This window comes from Chiloscyllium plagiosum, unplaced genomic scaffold (genome assembly GCF_037043375.1).
Source record: "Chiloscyllium plagiosum isolate Xiang-an unplaced genomic scaffold, Cpla_swu_hap1 HiC_scaffold_21, whole genome shotgun sequence".
In the NCBI taxonomy this organism is placed as follows: Eukaryota; Metazoa; Chordata; class Chondrichthyes; order Orectolobiformes; family Hemiscylliidae; genus Chiloscyllium; species Chiloscyllium plagiosum.
In genome coordinates this window covers 2,423,295-2,439,030 of record NW_028270159.1, presented here as the reverse complement: position 1 = coordinate 2,439,030, position 15,736 = coordinate 2,423,295, and the positions used below count along the sequence as shown (strand labels likewise).

The following is a 15,736-nucleotide window of genomic DNA, read 5'->3' as shown; positions in this document are numbered from 1 at the left end:
TGGTGTGAGATGAGGTGGTCAGTGTAGTGAGAGGTGAGGTGGTCAGTGTGGAGTGAGATGAAGTGGTCAGTGTGGTGAGAGGTGAGGTGGTCAGTGTGGTGAGAGATGAGGTGGTCAGTGTGGTGAGAGGTGAGTTGGTCAGTGTGGTCAGATGTGAGGTGGTCAGTGTGGTGAGAGGTGAGGTGGTCAGTGTGGTGAGTGATGATGTGGTCGGTGTGGTGGTCAGTGTGGTGAGAGGTGAGGTGGTCAGTGTGGTGAGAGATGAGGTGGTCAGTGTGGTGCAAGGTGAGGTGGTCAGTGTGGTGAGAGATGAGGTGGTCAGTGTTGTGAGAGGTAAGATGGTCAGTGTGGTGAGAGGTGAGGTGGTCAGTGTGGTGAGAGATGTGGTGGTCAATGTGGTGAGAGGTGAGGTGGTCAGTGTGGTGCAATGTGAGGTGGTCAGTGTGGTGCGAGATGAGGTGGTCAATGTTGTGAGTGATGAGGTGGTGTATGTTGGTCAGTGTGGGGTTCTTAGTGAGGTGGAGGAACAGAGGGATCTTGGGGTCTATGTTCATAGATTTTTGAAAGTTGCCACTCAGGTGGATAGAGCTTGTAAGAAGGCCTATGGTGTATTAGCGTTCATTAGCAGAGGGATTGAATTTAAGAGTCGTGAAGTGATGTTGCAGCTGTACAGGCGTTGGTTAGGCCACATTTGGAGTACTATGTGCAGTGGTCAGTGTGGTGTGAGATGAGGTGGTCAGTGTGGTGCAAGATGAGGTGGTCAGTGTGGTGAGAGATGTGATGGTCAGTGTGGTGAGAGATGTCGTGAGAGGTGTGGTGAGAGGTGTGGTGAGAGGTGAGGTGGTCAGTGTGGTGAGAGATGAGGTGGTCAGTGTGGTGTGAGATGAGGTGGTCAGTGTGGTGAGAGATGAGGTGGTCAGTGTGGTTTGAGCCCTTCGGCCCTCGATGTTGCGTCGACCTGTCATACCAATCTGAAGCCCATCCCACCTACATTATTTCATGTACGTCCATATGCTTGTCCAATGACGACTTAAATGTACTTAAAGTTGGCGAATCTACTACCGTTGCAGGCAAAGCATTCCATACCCTTACTACTCTCTGAGTAAAGGAACTACCTCTGACATCTGTCTTATACCTATCTCCCCCTCACTTTAAAGTTGTGTCCCCTCGTGTTTGCCGTTCCCATACTTGGAAAAAGGCTGTCCCTGTCCACCCTATCTAACCCTCTGATTATCTTATATATCTCTATCAAGTCACCTCTCAATCTTCTTCTCTCTAACGAAAACAGCCTCAAGGCCCTCAGCCTTTCCTCGTAAGACCTCCCCTCCATACCAGGCAACATCCGAGTAAATCTCCTCTGCACCCTTTCCAAAGCTTCCACATCCTTCTTATAATGCGGTGACCAGAACTGTACACAGCACTCCAAGTGTGGCCGCACCAGAGTTTTGTACAGCTGCAGCATAACCCCCTGGTTCCGGAACTCAATCCCTCTATTAATAAAGGCAAAAACACTATATGCCTTCTTAACAACCCTATCAACCTGGGGTGGCAACTTTCAAGGATCTGTGTACCTGGACACCGAGATCTCTCTGCTCATCTACACTCCCAAGAATCTTACCATTAGCCCAGTACTTTGCATTCCGATTACTCCATCCAAAGTGAATCACCTCACACTTGTCTGCATTAAACTCCATTTGCCACCTCTCAGCCCAGCTCTGCATCCTATCTATGTCTCTCTGTAACCTACAACATCCTTCGTCACTATCCACAACTCCACCGACCTTAGTGTCGTCCGCAAATTTACTAACCCACCCTTCTACACCCTCATCCAGGTCGTTTATAAAAATGACGAACAGCAGTGGACCCAACACCGACCCTTGGGGTACACCACTAGTAACTGGACACCAGATGATCATGTCCCATCAACTACAACCCTCTGTCTTCTTTCAGCAACCCAATTACTGATCCAAACTGCTATGTCTCCCACAATCCCATTCCTCTGCATTTTGTACAATAGCCTACTGTGGGGAACCTTATCGAACGCCTTGCTGAAATCCATATACACCACATCAACCGGTTTACTCTCATCTACCTGTTTGGTCACTTTGTCAAAAAAACTCAATAGGATTCGTCAGGCACGACTTACCCTTTGGCACAAAACCGTGCTGACTGTCCCTGATCAGATTATTCTTTTCTAGATGATTATAAATCCTATCTCTTATAACCTTTTCCAACACTTTACCAACATCTGAAGTGAGACTCACTGGTCTGTAATTACCGGGGTTGTCTCTACTACCCTTTTTGAACAAGGGAACCACATTTGCTACCCTCCAGTCCTCAGGCACTATTCCTGTAGACAATGATGATTTGAAGATCAACACCAAAGGCTCGGCAATCTCTTCCCTTGCTTCCCAGAGGATCCTAGGATAGATCCCATCCGACCCAGGGGACTTGTCAATTTTCACACTCTGCAGTATTTCTAATACCTCTTCCTTGTGAGCCTCAATCTCTTCTCGTCTAGATGCAAGTGTCTCTGTATCTTCCTCGCCAACATTTTCATTTTCTATAGTGAACACTGTCGAAAAATATTTATTTAGTGCTTCCCCTATCTCCTCTGACTCCACACACAACTTCCCACTATTATCCTTGATTGGCCCTAATTTAACTCTCGTCATTCTTTTATTCCTGACATACCTATGGAAAGCCTTAGGGTTTACCCTGATCCTATTGGCCAACAATTCTCATGTCTCCTCCTGGCTCTTCTGAACTCTCTTTTTAGGTCTTTCCTGACCTCCTTGTAACCCTCAAGCGCCCTAACTGAGTTTTCACATTTTGTCCTAACATTGTTAAAAATCACACAACACCAGGTTATAGTCCAACAGGTTTAATTGGAAGCACTCTAGCTTTCGGAGTTGCTTCCAATTACACCTGTTGGACTATAACCTGGTGTTGTGTGATTTTTAACTTTGTACACCCCAGTCCAACACCGGCATCTCCGAATCATGTCCTAACATAAGCCTCCTTCTTCTTCTTGACCAGGGATTCCACTTCCTTAGTAAATCACGGCTCACGCGTTCTATATCTTCCTCCCTGCCTGACAGGCACACACTTATCTCGGACACACAGGAGCTTTTCCTTGAATAAGCTCCACATTTTTAATGCGCTCATCCCCTGCAGTTTCCTTCCCCATTCTACGCTTCCTAAATCTTTCTTAATTGCATCGTAATTTCCCTTCCCCCAGCTGTAACTCTTGCTCGGTGGTGTACACCTATCCCTTTCCATCACTAAAGTAAACCTGACAGAATTGTGATCGCTGTCTCTAAAGTGCTCACCTACTTCCAAATCTAACACCTGGCCGGGCTTGTTACCCAGTACTAAATCTAATGTGGCTTCGCCCCTTGTAGGCCTGTCTACATACTGTGTCTGGAAGCCCTCCTGCACACACTGGACAAAAACTGACCCATATATAGTACTCATACTGTAGTGTTCCAGTCAATATTTGGAAAGTTGAAGTTCCCCATGACAACTACCCTGTCTGTCTCACTCCTATCGAGAATCATCTTTGCTATCCTTTCCTCTACATCTCTGGGACTATTCGGAGGCCTATAGAAAACTCCCGACATGGTGACTTCTCCTTTCCTGTTCCTAACCTCAGCCCGTACTACCTCAGTTAATGAGTCCCCAAACATCCTTTCTACAACTGTAATACTGTCCTTGACCAACAATGCCACACCTCCCCCTCTTTTACCATCTTCTCTGTTCTTACTGAAACATCTGAATCCCGGAACCTGCAACAGCCATTCCTGTCCCTGCTCTATCCATGTCTCCGTAATGGCCACAACATCGAAGTCCCAGGTACCAACCCACGCTGCCAGTTCACCCACTTTATTTCGGATGCTCCTCATGTTGAAGTACACACACTTCAAACCAGGTTCTCGCTTGCCAGTGTCAGATACTTGATTTTGGAACTTCCTACTCTCATCCTCTTCTGTACCTGTCCTACAATTTTGGTTCCCATCCCCCTGCTGTATTAGTTTAAATCCACCTTAATAGCTTTAGCGAATTTCCCCCCCAGGATATTGGTACCTCTCTGGTTTAGATGAAGACCATCCTGCTTGTAGAGGTCCCACCTACCCCAGAAAGAGCTCTAATTATCCAAAAACCCAAAACCCTCCTTCCTGCACCATCCCTGTAGCCACGTGTTCAACTCCTTTCTCTCCCTATTCCTCACCTCACTAGCACGTGGCACTGGCAACAAACCAGAGAAAACAACTCTGTTTGTCCTAGCTCTAAGCTTCCATCCTCGGTCCCTGAATTTCTGCCTCAATCCCCATCTCTCTTCCGACCTATGTTGTTGGTGCCAATGTGGACCATGACTTGGGGCTGCTCTCCCTCCCCCCGAAGGATCCCAAAAATACGATCAGAGATTTTTATTTCATTCATTCAATAAAATGTTTACAAACACTGGATATTGCTTAATAATTCATGATATTTTACAAATAAGATCACTTTTTGGCTCAAGTTTGACTAAAGTCTGTGAAATGTTGTGCAGACATTTTTCTCAGTTTTATCCCAGTCTTTGGCAGCAGCCGGCATCTTCCTGTTTGCTGTTGTCCTGCCGTCCCCAGTGACCGTCAAGCCCTTACAGAGTGAGAGAGAGAGAGAGATGGGGTCGCAAAACACAGGGGGAATATGAGAGAGAGGGAAGATTTTGTCACTGACTTCGGTTTCTGTCCTCTCATCAATTTTCTTTTAAGGGGATAATGTTCCCTCCCATCGGGTTTTCCTCCTGTTTATTTTCATGTGTGCTAATTCACGAAAATTCACTGTCCCCCATCAAAAAAAAGTTACATTAAATTTTCTTGTCAGCTGAAAGATAGTGAACTACCTTTTGTTTGGAAAAAGGAAGAGTCGTCGTGGGATAACGGGAGGAAAAATCAATGAAAACAAAAATTGCCAGCGCAGTTTTTAACTCAACTCTCTGGAGAATGAGCTGAGGAAAAAGCTGTTGAGTTTGCAAAACAGAGTGAGTCAATGTTGAGAGGGAATCTTGCTGTTAGAGCACACAGCTCAGGGTTGCACGTATGTTGTTCTTGTGTTTTCACAGTCACAGGACTTTGTCCTCAGGGAGAATAAGTATCGGACAGCTTTTTTATAAAAAGTGTGAGAGTCAATTCTAACGTCACGTCTAGAGCATATATTTGAAGTTAATTATCTATTAAAGCACACTTGAATCTATCCTCCTGTTCAAATGTACAAAATGATGCATTAAGTGGTTGAGGAATAAAAATTTCTTACTTCAGTTGAAAAGATTTACAAGGATGTTGCCAGGGTTGGAGAATTTGAGCAACAGGGAGAGGCTGAACAGGCTGGGGCTGTTTTCCCTGGAGTGTCGGAGGCTGAGGGGTGACCTTATAATGGTTTATAAAATCATGAGAGGCATGGATAGGGTAGATAGATAAGTCCAGAACTAGAGGGCATAGGTTTAAGGTGAGAGGAGAAAGATATAAAAGGACGTAAGGGGCAACTTTTTCACACAGAGGGTGGTACGTGTATGGATTGAGCTGCCAGAGGAAGTGGTGGAGGCTGGTACAGTTGTAACATTTAAAAGGATCTGGATGGGTATATGAATAGGAAGGGTTTGGAGGGATATGGGCCAATTGCTAACAAATAGGACTAGCTTAGTTTAGGATTTCTGGTCAGCGTGGACTGAAGGGTCTGTTCCCATGCTGTACATCTCTCTAACTCGATGCTTGCGCTAGCTCACCAAATAAACATTTCCCCCCTTATGTCAAAGTATTACCTCCTTCAGTTATTCTGCAGATTCTCCCCCTTCAGTTAACACTCTCATTCTCCTTTGAATGCTTCAAGTGAACCTGCCTCCTCTACACTCTCAGACAGTACATTCCAGACTCCAACAACTCACTGTGTGAGAGAGATTCTCTTAATATGATGGTCAGAACAGAAGGACATTGTGACATGGTGAGATGAAAAGGTGTATGTGGAAGCACACACATGAGCATAAATCCTGGCTAGGAGCAGATGGGCTGAACGACCTGTTTCTATTCTGTAAATGCTAGGTCCAATGTTGACTCATAAATGGAACGAGTGGACGTTGTTGTAGGAGTAGTGACCTTCTTGCTTTGATACATCTGCCTGTATTTTGATTGTGATGTCTCTTTTGTAGGTGTCAGATAAATTTGCCTTCAGCCTTTTTGACCTGGATTGGGATGTTTTCACACAGTTGATTGAAGGAGCTGTGAACCGTATCCCTGCTCTGGAGACCACAGGGGTGAAGTCGACTGTGTGTGGCCCAGGTACAGAGGAGCTAACACCCAGTGCAGTGTGCCAGGATCGCTGTTTGTCACTCCTTGGGGTTCCCACTGCTCCTGTCCTGAGCTCAGCTCAGCAATAACTCTCTCACTCTCTTTCTCTTTCTCTCTCTCTCTCTCACTCGCTCGCGCTCTCTCTCTCTCTCTCGCTCTCTCTCTCTCTCTCTCTCTCACTCTCTCTCTCTCTCTCGCGCTCTCTCTCTCTCTCGCTCTCTCTCGCGCTCTCCCTCGCGCCCTCCCTCATCTTTGCTCTTCGCTCACCCTCTCTTGCTTAGTCTCTCACTCTCTCATTCTCTCTCTCACACACTCGCTCTCTTGCTCTCTCTCGCGCTCTCTCACTCTCTTGCTCTCTCTCTCTCACTCTCACTGTCTCTTGCTCGCTCTCTCACTCTCGCTCTTGCTCTCTCTCTCTCTGACCTGCAGTCCTTGCTGTTCAGAATCTGTTGTTCCTACCCCAGCTATACTGAATAACTTGACACAGACCAGGCTTAGATGCTGAGATCTATCCAACCTGTTTGATCAAGCAACTTGATTTACAAGTGGGAGCTAACAGGTTCCTGCTGTGAACTCCAAACTGAGCCAAAGGCCAGCCCAGTTTGATGTGGACAATGCCTTCCTATGTGCGCGATGACCGTCTGGACATGAGTGTTGTTGAATTTCATGTTGGTTCAGCCGCGGTGCACAGCAGAATGGAGGATGGTTCACTCCGGAAAAAGTTCCATCTCCGATACGGAGAGTGGGTCTGGACTGAATGTTAGGAACTATTCGTGACTCAGCCGTGACTGAGATTGTGCCGAGTGACAGCTGGTACATATTGCTGACAGAGGGGGGGTAGATCCTTGTAATTAAGTCTGAGTTTGGAGCAGGGGGAAATTCTGCGTTCTGAACAGTCTGTTGGGGTGAGAGGGGAAAGAGTGTCCAAATACTAATGATGCCTGTTTTGTAGAGTCCTTCACTGCTGACCACAAACCCCTGATGGGAGAGGCACCTGAACTGCGAGGCTACTATCTGGGATGTGGATTCAACAGCGCAGGTGAGAAGCTGGGCTACTCGCATTCCTGTCCACTGACTCTGATTTTAATCTTCATCAACACGTAATTGGAATCAGGATTGGAACTAGCCTCTTCTGCCTCAGACTCACTGGGACGGTGATCAAGTAGGTTCAGAGTGATCCTATCACCAGTTTGATCTCCTTCCTGCACACAAGAGATTAGACGAACAAGGATCTGCAAACACAAAATCACTGACCCTCTGACAGTGTGGCACTCCCTCAGCACTGACCCTCCAACAGTGCGGCACACCCTCAGCTCTGACCCTCGAACAGTGCGGCACACCCTCAGCTCTGACCCTCCAACAGTGCGGCACTCACTCAGCACTGACCCTCCAATAGTACGTCACATCCTCAGCTCTGACCCTCCGACATTGCAGCACTCCCTCAGCACTGACCCTCCGACAGCGCGGCGCTCCCTCGGCACTGATCCTCCGACAGTGCGGCACTCCCTCAGAACTGACTTTCTGACAGTGCCCACTCCCTCAGCACTGACCCTCCGACAGTGCGGCACTCCCTTAGCACTGACCCTCGGACAGTGCAGCACTCCCTCAGCACTGACCCTCCGACAGTGCGGCACTCCCTCAGCACTGACCCTCCGACATTGCGGCACTCCCTCAGCACTGACCTTCTGACAGTACCCACTCCCTCAGCATTGACCCTCCGACAGTGCGACACTCCCTCAGCACTGACCCTCCAACAGTGCGACACTCCCTCAGCACTGAGCCTCCGACAGTGCGGCACTCCCTCAGCACTGACCCTCCGACAGTGCCCACTCCCTCAGCACTGACCCTCCGACAGTGCGGCACTCCCTCAGCACTGACCTTCTGACAGTGCCCACTCCCTCAGCACTGACACTCCGACAGTGCGACACTCCCTCAGCGCTGACCCTCCGACAGTGCGGCACTCCCTCAGCGCTGACCCTCCGACAGTGCGACACTCCCTCAGCACTGACCCTCCGACAGTGCGGCACTCTCTCAGCTCTGACCCTCCGACAGTGCCCACTCCCTAAGCACTGACCATCCGACAGTGCGGCACTCTCTCAGCTCTGACCCTCCGACAGTGCGGCGCTCCCTCAGCACTGACCCTCCGACAGTGCTGCACTCCCTCAGCGCTGACCCTCCGACAGTGCGGCACTCCCTCAGCACTGACCCTCCGACAGTGCGGCACTCCCTCAGCACTGACAGCCCAAAACCACGACTCTCTGGCTGAGGAAATGGAATACTCTCCCATTCATTGGCGACTTTTGAGATTGATGGAAGGACATCGTGTCCACTTGTTGTAATTGCTTCGATGAAGGTGATAGGTTGGAAATGCAGTGAGTGTGATATTCCCAACATGCTTGATCATGTGCAGGGTAGTAAACTGAGCCGTGTGTTTCTCATCCTCAGGAATGATGTTGGGTGGCGGTTGTGGGAAGGAGCTCGCTCACTGGGTCATCCACGGCCGGCCGGAGAAGGACATGTTTGGTTACGACATCCGGTAAGGGAGCTGTCAGAAAGATGGAGTGCTCTCTCCAATAGACAATTACAGCCTGTATGTACCCCAGTGAGAGTCAGTGTGTGTGGGACTGTCCCCCAGTGAGAGTCAGTGTGTGTGGGACTGTACCCCAGTGAGAGTCAGTGTGTGTGGGAGCCATACCCCATTGAGAGTCAGTGTGTGTGGGAGCTGTACCCCAGTGAGAGTCAGTGTGTGTGGGACTGTACCCCAGTGAGAGTCAGTGTGTGGGAGCTGTACCCCAGTGAGAGTCAGTGTGTGAGGGACTGTACCCCAGTGAGGGTCAGTGTGTGTGGGACTGTACCCCAGTGAGAGTCAGTGTGTGTGGGACTGTAGGAGAAAGTGAGGTCTGCAGATGCTGGAGATCAAAGTTGAAACTTTATTGCTGGAACAGCACAGCAGGTTAGGCAGCATCCAGGGAACAGGAGATTTGATGTTTCGGGCACAGGCCCTTCTTCAGTGAGAGTCAGTGTGTGTGGGACTGTACCCCAGTGAGAGTCAGTGTGTGTGGGACTGTCCCCCAGTGAGAGTCAGTGTGTGTGCGAGCCGTACCCGAGTGAGGGTCAGTGTGTGTGGGAGCTGTACCCCAGTGAGAGTCAGTGTGTGTGTGGGAGCTGTACCCCAGTGAGAGTCAGTGTGTGTGGGAGCCGTACCCCAGTGAGAGTCAGTGTGTGTGGGACTGTACCCAAGTGAGAGTCAGTGTGTGTGGGACTGTACCCAAGTGAGAGTCAGTGTGTGTGGGAGCTGTACCCCAGTGACAGTCAGTGTGTGTGGGTCTGTACCCCAGTGAGAGTCAGTGAGTGTGGGAGCTGTACCCCAGTGAGAGCCAGTGTGTGTGGGTCTGTACCCCAGTGAGAGTCAGTGTGTGTGGGTCTGTACCCCAGTGAGAGCTAGTGTGAGTGTTGGACTGTACCCAGTGAGAGCTAGTATGAGTGTGGGACTGTACCGCAGTGAGAGTCAGTGTGTGTGGGAGACGTACCCGAGTGAGGGTCAGTGTGTGTGGGAGCTGTACCCCAGTAAGAGTCAGTGTGTGTGGGAGCTGTACCCCAGTGAGAGTCAGTGTGTGTGGGGGCCGTAGCCCATTGAGAGTCAGTGTGTGTGGGACTGTACCCCAGTGAGAATTAGTGTGTGTGTGGGACTGTACCCCAGTGAGAGTCAATGTGTGTGGGACTGTACCCCAGTGAGAGTCAGTGTGTGTGGGACTGTACCCCAGTGAGAGTCAGTGTGTGTGGGACTGTAACCCAGTGAGAGTCAGTGTGTGTGGGACTGTAACCCAGTGAGAGCCAGTGTGTGTGCGAGCCGTACCCCAGTGAGAGTCAGTGTGTGTGGGAGCCGTACCCGAGTGAGGGTCAGTGTGTGTGGGAGCTGTACCCCAGTGAGAGTCAGTGGGTGTGGGTGCATTATCCCAGTGAGAGTCAGTGTGTGTGGGACTGTACCCCAGTGAGAGTCAGTGGGTGTGGGTGCATTATCCCAGTGAGAGTCAATGTGTGTGGGAGCCGTACTCCAGTGAGAGTCAGTGTGTCTGGGGCTGTACCCCAGGGAGAGTCAGTGTGTGTGGGAGCTGTACCCCAGTGAGAGTCAGTGTGTGTGGGAGCTGTACCCCAGTGAGAGACAGTGTGTGTGGGACTGTACCCCAGTGAGAGTCAGTGTGTGTGGGACTGTACCCCAGTGAGAGTCAGTGTGTGTGGGACTGTACCCCAGTGAGAGTCAGTGTGTGTGGGACTGTCCCCCAGTGAGGGTCAGTGTGTGTGGGACTGTACCCCAGTGAGAGTCAGTGTATGTGGGAGTCGTACCCCAGTGAGAGTCAGTGTGTGTGGGAGTGTACCCCAGTGAGAGTCAGTGTATGTGGGAGCTATACCCCAGTGAGAGTCAGTGTGTGTGGGACTGTACCCCAGTGAGAGTCAGTGTATGTGGGAGCCATACCCCAGTGAGAGTCAGTGTGTGCGGGACGGTACCCCAGTGAGAGTCAGTGTGTGTGGGACTGTACCCCAGTGAGAGTCAGTGTGTGTGGGAGCTGTACCCCAGTGAGAGTCAGTGTGTGGGAGCCATACCCCATTGAGAGTCAGTGTGTGTGGGAGCTGTACCCCAGTGAGAGTCAGTGTGTGTGGGAGCTGTACCCCAGTGAGAGACAGTGTGTGTGGGACTGTACCCCAGTGAGAGTCAGTGTGTGTGGGAGCTGTACCCCAGTGAGAGTCAGTGTGTGTGGGACTGTACCCCAGTGAGAGTCAGTGTGTGTGGGAGTTGTACCCCAGTGAGAGTCAGTGTGTGTGGGACTGTATCCCAGTGAGAGTCAGTGTGTGTGGGAGCCGTACCCCAGTGAGAGTCAGTGTGTGTGGGACTGTACCCCAGTGAGAGTCAGTGTGTGTGGGAGCTGTACCCCAGTGAGAGACAGTGTGTGTGGGAGCTTTATCTCAGTGAGAGTCAGTGTGTGTGGGACTGTATCCCAGTGAGAGTCAGTGTGTGTGGGAGCCATACCCCAGTGAGAGTCAGTGTGTGTGGGAGCCATACCCCATTGAGAGTCAGTGTGTGTGGGAGCTGTACCCCAGTGAGAGTCAGTGTGTGTGGGAACCGTACCCGAGTGAGAGTCAGTGTGTGTGGGACTGTACCCCAGTGAGAGTCAGTGTGTGTGGGACTGTACCCCAGTGAGAGTCAGTGTGTGTGGGACTGTACCCCAGTGAGGGTCAGTGTGTGTGGGACTGTACCCCAGTGAGAGTCAGTGTATGTGGGAGCCGTACCCCAGTGAGAGTCAGTGTGTGTGGGACTGTACCCCAGTGAGAGTCAGTGTATGTGGGAGCCATACCCCAGTGAGAGTCAGTGTGTGTGGGAGCCGTACTCCAGTGAGAGTCAGTGTGTCTGGGAGCCATACCCCAGTGAGAGTCAGTGTGTGTGGGACTGTACCCCAGTGAGAGTCAGTGTGTGTGGGAGTGTACCCCAGTGAGAGTCAGTGTATGTGGGAGCCATACCCCAGTGAGAATCAGTGTGTGTGGGACTGTACCCCAGTGAGAGTCAGTGTGTGTGGGACTGTACCCCAGTGAGAGTCAGTGTGTGTGGGACTGTACCCCAGTGAGGGTCAGTGTGTGTGGGACTGTACCCCAGTGAGAGTCAGTGTATGTGGGAGCCGTACCCCAGTGAGAGTCAGTGTGTGTGGGACTGTACCCCAGTGAGAGTCAGTGTATGTGGGAGCCATACCCCAGTGAGAGTCAGTGTGTGTGGGAGCCGTACTCCAGTGAGAGTCAGTGTGTCTGGGGCTGTACCCCAGGGAGAGTCAGTGTGTGTGGGAGCCGTACTCCAGTGAGAGTCAGTGTGTCTGGGGCTGTACCCCAGGGAGAGTCAGTGTGTGTGGGAGCTGTACCCCAGTGAGAGTCAGTGTGTGTGGGAGCTGTACCCCAGTGAGAGACAGTGTGTGTGGGACTGTACCCCAGTGAGAGTCAGTGTGTGTGGGACTGTACCCCAGTGAGAGTCAGTGTGTGTGGGACTGTACCCCAGTGAGAGTCAGTGTGTGTGGGAGCTGTACCCCAGTGAGAGTCAGTGTGTGTGGGACTGTACCCCAGTGAGGGTCAGTGTATGTGGGAGCCATACCCCAGTGAGAGTCAGTGTGTGTGGGAGCCGTACTCCAGTGAGAATCAGTGTGTCTGGGGCTGTACCCCAGTGAGAGTCAATGTGTGTGGGAGCCGTACTCCATTGAGAGTCAGTGTGTCTGGGGCTGTACCCCAGGGAGAGTCAGTGTGTGTGGGAGCTGTACCCCAGTGAGAGTCAGTGTGTGTGGGAGCTGTACCCCAGTGAGAGACAGTGTGTGTGGGACTGTACCCCAGTGAGAGTCAGTGTGTGTGGGACTGTACCCCAGTGAGAGTCAGTGTGTGTGGGACTGTACCCCAGTGAGAGTCAGTGTGTGTGGGACTGTCCCCCAGTGAGGGTCAGTGTGTGTGGGACTGTACCCCAGTGAGAGTCAGTGTATGTGGGAGCCGTACCCCAGTGAGAGTCAGTGTGTGTGGGAGTGTACCCCAGTGAGAGTCAGTGTATGTGGGAGCTATACCCCAGTGAGAGTCAGTGTGTGTGGGACTGTACCCCAGTGAGAGTCAGTGTATGTGGGAGCCATACCCCAGTGAGAGTCAGTGTGTGCGGGACGGTACCCCAGTGAGAGTCAGTGTGTGTGGGACTGTACCCCAGTGAGAGTCAGTGTGTGTGGGACTGTCCCCCAGTGAGAGTCAGTGTGTGTGGGAGCCATACCCCATTGAGAGTCAGTGTGTGTGGGAGCTGTACCCCAGTGAGAGTCAGTGTGTGTGGGAGCTGTACCCCAGTGAGAGACAGTGTGTGTGGGACTGTACCCCAGTGAGAGTCAGTGTGTGTGGGAGCTGTACCCCAGTGAGAGTCAGTGTGTGTGGGACTGTACCCCAGTGAGAGTCAGTGTGTGTGGGAGTTGTACCCCAGTGAGAGTCAGTGTGTGTGGGACTGTATCCCAGTGAGAGTCAGTGTGTGTGGGAGCCGTACCCCAGTGAGAGTCAGTGTGTGTGGGACTGTACCCCAGTGAGAGTCAGTGTGTGTGGGAGCTGTACCCCAGTGAGAGACAGTGTGTGTGGGAGCTTTATCTCAGTGAGAGTCAGTGTGTGTGGGACTGTATCCCAGTGAGAGTCAGTGTGTGTGGGAGCCATACCCCAGTGAGAGTCAGTGTGTGTGGGAGCCATACCCCATTGAGAGTCAGTGTGTGTGGGAGCTGTACCCCAGTGAGAGTCAGTGTGTGTGGGAACCGTACCCGAGTGAGAGTCAGTGTATGTGGGAGCCATACCCCAGTGAGAGTCAGTGTGTGTGGGACTGTACCCCAGTGAGAGTCAGTGTGTGTGGGAGTGTACCCCAGTGAGAGTCAGTGTATGTGGGAGCCATACCCCAGTGAGAATCAGTGTGTGTGGGACTGTACCCCAGTGAGAGTCAGTGTGTGTGGGACTGTACCCCAGTGAGAGTCAGTGTGTGTGGGACTGTACCCCAGTGAGAGTCAGTGTATGTGGGAGCCGTACCCCAGTGAGAGTCAGTGTGTGTGGGACTGTACCCCAGTGAGGGTCAGTGTGTGTGGGACTGTACCCCAGTGAGAGTCAGTGTGTGTGGGACTGTACCCCAGTGAGGGTCAGTGTGTGTGGGACTGTACCCCAGTGAGAGTCAGTGTGTGTGGGACTGTACCCCAGTGAGAGTCAGTGTGTGTGGGACTGTACCCCAGTGAGAGTCAGTGTGTGTGGGACTGTACCCCAGTGAGGGTCAGTGTGTGTGGGACTGTACCCCAGTGAGAGTCAGTGTATGTGGGAGCCGTACCCCAGTGAGAGTCAGTGTGTGTGGGACTGTACCCCAGTGAGAGTCAGTGTATGTGGGAGCCATACCCCAGTGAGAGTCAGTGTGTGTGGGACTGTACCCCACTGAGAGTCAGTGTGTGTGGGACTGTCCCCCAGTGAGAGTCAGTGTGTGTGGGAGCCATACCCCATTGAGAGTCAGTGTGTGTGGGAGCTGTACCCCAGTGAGAGTCAGTGTGTGTGGGAACCGTACCCGAGTGAGAGTCAGTGTATGTGGGAGCCATACCCCAGTGAGAGTCAGTGTGTGTGGGACTGTACCCCAGTGAGAGTCAGTGTGTGTGGGAGTGTACCCCAGTGAGAGTCAGTGTATGTGGGAGCCATACCCCAGTGAGAGTCAGTGTGTGTGGGACTGTATCCCAGTGAGAGTCAGTGTGTGTGGGACTGTCCCCCAGTGAGGGTCAGTGTGTGTGGGACTGTACCCCAGTGAGAGTCAGTGTATGTGGGAGCCGTACCCCAGTGAGAGTCAGTGTGTGTGGGACTGTACCCCAGTGAGAGTCAGTGTGTGTGGGACTGTCCCCCAGTGAGGGTCAGTGTGTGTGGGACTGTACCCCAGTGAGAGTCAGTGTATGTGGGAGCCGTACCCCAGTGAGAGTCAGTGTGTGTGGGACTGTACCCCAGTGAGAGTCAGTGTGTGTGGGAGTGTACCCCAGTGAGAGTCAGTGTATGTGGGAGCCGTACCCCAGTGAGAGTCAGTGTGTGTGGGACTGTACCCCAGTGAGAGTCAGTGTATGTGGGAGCCATACCCCCTTGAGAGTCAGTGTGTGCGGGACTGTACCCCAGTGAGAGTCAGTGTATGTGGGAGCCATACCCTCTTGAGAGTCAGTGTGTGCGGGACTGTACCCCAGTGAGAGTCAGTGTATGTGGGAGCCATACCCCCTTGAGAGTCAGTCTGTGCGGGACTGTACCCCAGTGAGAGTCAGTGTGTGTGGGAGCTGTACCCCAGTGAGAGTCAGTGTGTGTGGGACTGTACCCCAGTGAGAGTCAGTGTATGTGGGAGCCATACCCCCTTGAGAGTCAGTCTGTGCGGGACTGTACCCCAGTGAGAGTCAGTGTGTGTGGGAGCTGTACCCCAGTGAGGGTCAGTGTGTGCGGGACTGTACCCCAGTGAGACAACCAGTGTTGTCGGAACTGGTTTTTGGGTGTTTGGGTGTGGTGGGCGAGTGTGGGATGTGAATGTGCGGGGCGGTGCCAAGGGGGAGGGTGTATTATATCTGACGCTGTATTTTCTGATCAGTCGTTTCCATCGTTCACTGACTAATAACAATCGCTGGATCCGAGAACGCAGCCATGAATCTTACGCCAAGAATTATTCGGTGGTCTTTCCCCACGATGAGCCCCTCGCGGGAAGGAACATGAGACTTGATCCCCTGCATCAGGTCAGTGTTAATCACCTGAGGGGAGGAGGTGGGGTGGGGGAATCACTGGAACTAACCCTCTCGTCAATACTTTTCACTCACGCTGTTAATACCGATACAGATAAAATACAGCACGCTCCCTTTGACTGTCTCTCTCTCCATCTCTTGGCG

The 15,736-nt window shown here is 51.8% G+C and overlaps 1 protein-coding gene across 1 annotated transcript in view; it reads left to right on the top strand.

Annotated features, from left to right (window-relative positions):
• The window catches only part of sardh (sarcosine dehydrogenase), a 229,547-nt gene that overhangs the window by 148,073 nt on the left and 65,738 nt on the right, over nucleotides 1-15,736 (top strand). The window contains exons 8-11 of the mRNA XM_087998130.1: nucleotides 6,188-6,317; nucleotides 7,279-7,365; nucleotides 8,772-8,862; nucleotides 15,445-15,586. Coding sequence (XP_087854256.1) covers nucleotides 6,188-6,317; nucleotides 7,279-7,365; nucleotides 8,772-8,862; nucleotides 15,445-15,586 — 450 coding nt within the window. The remainder of the gene's footprint in view (nucleotides 1-6,187; nucleotides 6,318-7,278; nucleotides 7,366-8,771; nucleotides 8,863-15,444; nucleotides 15,587-15,736) is intronic.